The sequence below is a fragment of the Halyomorpha halys genome, unplaced genomic scaffold (assembly GCF_000696795.3).
Source record: "Halyomorpha halys isolate HHAL.00 unplaced genomic scaffold, Hhal_1.1 Scaffold27.1, whole genome shotgun sequence".
Classification (NCBI taxonomy): Eukaryota; Metazoa; Arthropoda; class Insecta; order Hemiptera; family Pentatomidae; genus Halyomorpha; species Halyomorpha halys.
In genome coordinates, this window is record NW_027115109.1 from 105,211 (window position 1) to 111,271 (window position 6,061).

The 6,061-nt window shown below is 31.0% G+C and overlaps 1 protein-coding gene across 1 annotated transcript in view; it reads right to left on the reverse strand.

Annotated features, from left to right (window-relative positions):
• Positions 1 to 940: 940 nt before the first annotated feature.
• Positions 941 to 6,061, reverse strand: part of LOC136796963 (uncharacterized) — a 21,196-nt gene continuing 16,075 nt past the window's right edge. The window contains exons 5-8 of the mRNA XM_067052189.1: positions 5,515 to 5,674; positions 4,448 to 4,575; positions 2,153 to 2,266; positions 941 to 967 (exon numbers count right to left, since the gene is read on the reverse strand). Of these exons, the coding sequence (XP_066908290.1) occupies positions 941 to 967; positions 2,153 to 2,266; positions 4,448 to 4,575; positions 5,515 to 5,674 (429 nt within the window). The remainder of the gene's footprint in view (positions 968 to 2,152; positions 2,267 to 4,447; positions 4,576 to 5,514; positions 5,675 to 6,061) is intronic.

Below are 6,061 nucleotides of genomic sequence, written 5' to 3' on the forward strand. Positions count from 1 at the left end.
TTATTATAGCCATGTAAATATATATTATATATTATAGGGACAATAATAGTGAGTGTGATTGTTAGCTCGTGAACATAGTGACATCCTACAATAATAACTGTTCAGCGAAGACGAAACGGAAGACGAGATTCAAGACTCCATAATATAAACTCTTTTTTTATTTTATTTTTATAATTTAATGATGTTAAATTTTTTTTATCAGTAAAATTTTCCTTTTACCTCTCATAACTTTGAGAGATATTTTATTTTAAATTTTATTTAATTTTTATTCTATAAGTTTATTTATTATTTCTGTTTGTTATATAAGGAGTAAATATATCCTTTTTATTTATCATATACTGACATTTGGATTTATTTTTGCACAAACATTTTTCCTTTAATATTTATCAAAGGACATATATTTTAAATAAATCTAATAAATACAATAAATAATATTCATTGGTCATTTTTTTCATTTCGAGCCAGATTACCAGATTTGACTATTGATATCAATTGGAATTTTTTTTTTTTTTATTTATTCAATACTGGTCGGCAGTCTTGAAAAGTTTATTTTTGAACGCCCACTGCTGCCACATCTTTGAGATATAACATTTATTTAATCACTTGTATTTACACCAACAATAAGAGCTTCTGAAAATTGTTATTTTACTTATATTGAGTAAATTAACGTCATATATGTATATTTTTTAAATTAATACAATCAGGCGATGAAGTAAATGATTTGCCCGGTTTATCGAAAAAAAACCAAAGAAAAACGATGTAGATCAACATACCGAGGAAGTCAATTTGAAAAAAAGAATCCACGGATCCATCGACCCACCTCAATATTAATCACCAGTTAAGAAAATGGGGAAGTATTATCAAGAAATCTCTACTCTAAAATTAAAACTAAGCGATTGATCATCTAAGTTTACCTCGACTCTTAAGGATATTGCAAGTACTAGCGATAGTAATTATCTGAATGTCCCTAAAACAAATACTATAAAAATACCACAAATATTTTTACACAAATATTATACTGAATATGTGGCTATGACATTGGTTAAAAAGACGGAATAATTGATAATGTGGTATGGTATAAACGTGTATAGGTCTTCGACTGTTGAATTAGCCCAGTGGTCACTTATGGATGCCAAGCGTGGTCACTGACTACAGCTTAGGAGAGGAAAAAGAGGGAAAAGGGACTGAATAAAAAATGCTTCAACCCAGAAAGGAACAGGACTCACTGAAGCTGAAAAGACTGAGCAAATGGAAATGGGCAATGGGAAAAAGAAGATGCCCTTTCTTCGGTGCGAAAATGACAGATGGTCACAAATTGCCACAAAATGGACTCCATACGACCTTCAAAGAAGAGGAGGACGTCAAAAGAAAAGAGTTGTTAGGGATAGGGCGGTCTGGAAGGAGAAATGGAAAGAACTCGTCTCCCAATGCGGCTGGTCACCCCGGGAAGCGCTGACAATTACTCCCGAAAGGGAAGGACCATCCAGGAAAGGATGTAGAAAGATGGAAAGAAAATTGATAGAAGTTAATGCTGTCAATTTATATATACATATTCTATCTTCTTTAAATTTGTATATTATATTTTGTATAATTTTAATTTTGGCATAAATAGAAGGCTATTTCATTCATTCATTGTATGAAAGCGAAACGGTTTTTGTACATATATATTAATGTCGGAGAAGGGCATAAAAAATTTAGGTTAAGGAAACATACTACTACGGTGAAAAAAACAAAAAAAAAAAAGCATAATGATTTTTTGTTTTAAAAAAGAATAAAAAAATCATATTATACTTTGTTCTCGGTGTAAATAAATAATAAACAACTAAAAACCGAGGAAATAAAAAAAAAAAAAAGAATAATAATAAAATTAAAATTAATTATATATAAATAAAACGCAATAAATCATTAAAAAGTACAAAAATATAAGAAAAACCAAGGGGGAGGGGATACTGTACTACTACGATACTGTCAGTACAGCCTGTAGCATTCTAGTGTTCCCTCGCATTATACTATGATTGCAATCAAACGTGGGAGAATTTACACATTAAATATAATTTTATTAAACTGAAAATATAGTACACTTGAAATTCAAGAACAGAAAGTTTATGTAGTATATGTTATGTAAATTTATATAGTTATAACTATAACTAACCTGGACAGCTAAATCCAAAAAATAGGTTTCCGTATCATAAATGTCACGGTAATCATCCATTGGTATTCTTTTGTTATAATATTCTTCAAATAAGGGTCCCTCATTAAATTCATCCTAGAAAAAAAAGAATAATTACAAAAAAAAATTACAAAGCCTGAATTGATTTTATAAGTGGAGTTTTTGTGAGTGTGTAGGCCTTCGGATCTCAGTTTTTTATTTAAGAAAAATGTCTTATTCTAAGAATCTTAAAAAAATAATAATAATAATTATGTCACTTGCAATTTTAACCAAGACCGCCATTGATGCGATCCGACGTACCATTGTGAATTTAGGGACGTATCATCAGAGCTGGTCGAAGGTCTCTAACTAGTTCCTTCCCTACTAGTACAAGAGCCGGGAAGAAAAAAAGGCAGTCATCTCACCCCAATTTTTGATTACTTCAATAAAAGCTATGTATAATTACTAGTCAAAACTGATGTGTTTGCCAATTATAGGTAGGGGAAATAAAAAATGGCGGCTGCTTCAAAACCTTAAAAGACCATTGATTTTTCATTCGGAGCTCTATATCTTAAAAACTACCAACAACACTAGAAAATCTAAGAGAACATTATTTAAAGAAGAGTAAATTTGCTAAAATATTAGCCCTAAAAGAGCTATTTACGTCCAATAGTTCTCGAGATATAGCTTTTTAAAAAGCAAACTTTCTTAAAAATCTACAGAAAGATTAGTAGTTAGTTAATTTATTTTGAGAAATCTATATCTCAGGAACTATGTGACGTATAGATGTCTATTAGCACTCAAATAAAAGCTAGTTTAACGTACCATAAAGTAGTTTACGACCTTTACCTTCGTAGGAATAGTAGTCCAAAGCATATATCAGGGGTATCGCAAGCTTATTCCATATTTTTAAATTATTTAAAAAAATTAAATTAAATCGATGAGATCCAAAATCCATCGTAAAATCCTCAATGCTACTTTGTCACAAATAAAATCATCTATAAAGACCTTAATGCTCCATATATAACCGATCGAGCCCAAACCAGATATCATTCCTCCCATAATAAATTCCCTAACCACTCAAACCCATTAGTTTCTAGCCTGGCTTCCTAATCCATTTCTGACAATCCTTCAAGGCCCCTGAAAGAAGATGACTGCTAGACTATCGAATGTAAAAAGGTTATTGAGTGCTACCAATGAGTAGTTTCTCTACACGCCTATATCACTCCATTATAAACTTACTGCAAACTTACTGAATGTATTATTATGTACAGTTGTAAATCTCAATAAAGATATATAAAAAAAAATGAAAATGAAAATTATACAGTGCTTTTCAGCATTTACTTTGAACTGTTTTTACTAATTTCCCGAATACCATATAATTGTGGAGACATTTTATTTTTTTAGGTAGGGTGCCGCGTAGAGTTTTAGCCCTAAAAGGCCGCGATGACAACTATAATTTAATGATCAAATATTATGACAGAAAAATATAGTACCTTACTTCATCGATATATAAATAAATATTATTCATCTAAAGATAAATAATTATTTGAACGTCCCCCCTTTCCCCCTAAACCACAATCATTGTCATGTATTGTTGACTAAATCATTATTATTTTCATCATTCATTTTTTCTTATTACTTACTCAACCCCTTCTGTAATGGTTCAAACATAAATTGGCTTCAGGTTTGACTCCCCCATATTTTCGATCCGGGAAATCATGTATGTGTGTAATTTTGAAATATTACATACTTTTTTTTTTTTTTAATTTATTTATTGTTATTTACAACTGTATACATATATACACATCAAGTAAATTTCCTGTAAGTTATATTATGACATGATACAAACATGTGGAGAATCTACCCATTGATAGAACTCCAAAAACATTTCTAAAGGAGAAGATCTGGAGGCCATCTTCTTTTCAGACGTCTAGGAGGATTATTAGGTAGTGAAGGAGAAACCAGGTTAGAAACGAGTTGGTTTGGGTGGTTGGGAAGTTTATCATGGAAAGATTGGTATCTGGTTCTGGCCAAATCGGCAACATAGGGGACATTGAGGATGATTTGGTTTGTGACAAAGTAAGGTTATTAAGGATTTGACGAATGATTTTGGACTGTAAGGATTGGATTCGAGAGGAATTAGACATAAAATTTAAACTAATAACACTATGTTGTACAGAAAAAAAGTAATATGGACCAAATTATAATTTGGCCTGGAAGACACGTTGAGGCAACCTATATCCATCATATTGTTTCGTACAATAATGCTACTTTATTTTATTTTACAATACTCACGTATAAATGGTAAGGTGTTTTGGACCAAGTATAAAGGGATGACAAGACGACAAACGTGTGGACACCGTAGAGTGTCTGTAATCTTTCCCTGTCCTCTTTATCCATGCAAAGCAGTTTTATTAACAACACTGCAACAGACATCAAATATAGCAATTTCTATCAATTAGAAATAAGACTAGGATTATATTTGATTTATGGCTTTTACATTTGTACTTTAACATGTTAAATTAACCCTACTAGAAAACAAATCTTTACTATAAGACAATTTTCTAGAACAATAACAATAAAAATAGTTTTATAGAACTTTTTTAATGTGATGGGTCACAGCATCATGACAGTTCTATTAGTCGGTTTTTTAGCAATAAAATTTAATGGGGGGGGATTCAAAATCCCATGGTCCACATTAGCAGGGTTGAATCAGGGATTCAACATCGTTCCGTGTTTGTTATTTTTTATGAAGTAATTTTTCATGGCCGCTTAGAATATAGGTAAGTCCTCTAATTTGAGTTCTACACGTTCTCTTTATTTTGCTTCGTCTGACACGTTAGCTGGATATAATATTTTTCTTTTTGTACACTTTCGTCGGTTTTCAGTCGCCAGTATCTTCTATGTTTTGACCCGTTTGTAATTAAAATTAAATAAGATACACTTACACTCAACAATGTTTCAATTTTTTTTTATTAATTGCACATCGGGGCTTTATAGAATTAAAAACCATGACAATGCTTCATAGAATTAAAAACACGACAATTCATTTTTTCTCATCAAAATTCACTATACGATATTGTGCTGAAATGTGTGTTTATTAATTAGTGAACTAGAGTAATTAAGGGACCAGGGCTGTAACACACAGCAGTTCAGATAGTGAAATTAACTTATTTAAAATTAGAAATATTTTATATTTGCTGATAATTCTCTAACAATATAACAATGAATTAGCTGTTAAAAGAAACCAAAAAAACATTTTCCACATAAGAGGGGCATACCTTATATATTTTCCATATATTTTTTAATATAAAATACTGAATATATCTTATTTAAAAATATTAGATGAAATGGGAACTTACTGTTCACTACATATCGAGCCTCCGCTCTTTCGCCCAGACTACCTGCAATGTTGTATATAAAAATGGAACATGGAAAAACCAATCTGTTAAAGCCATCCCATGACATAAAACGCTCTTTGTTCAGGACATGATAATTCTCTATCCAAGGAGCGTACAAGGGCTGAAAAACATTGAATAGTATATCATATATATATAATTTTTTTTAAGGTTACTTTTATGTTAGTAGTTCTTCATTTTTGTTTTTGATTTTCTTGCTGTATATATTTATTTTATATAATAGATCAAAAATAATTTATTTATATTTCTAGTAGTCTACACTTATTTTGTTTTTACTAGAGTTTGCCAGGATTGTTCGTAAAGTAGGGGAGTCAAAGCCTGTGACAGAGGGTCACAACAGCTGACCTAATCATATCAGCTGTAAAGTGTGCGTGCATGCGTATAAACAAATTCCGTCAATAAATCAGTCTTAAGTTGTACTTGTGCGTCTCGTCCCACATTCCCATTTCTTTTTTTTACCTCGGCAAACCATAAGTTTTATATATATATA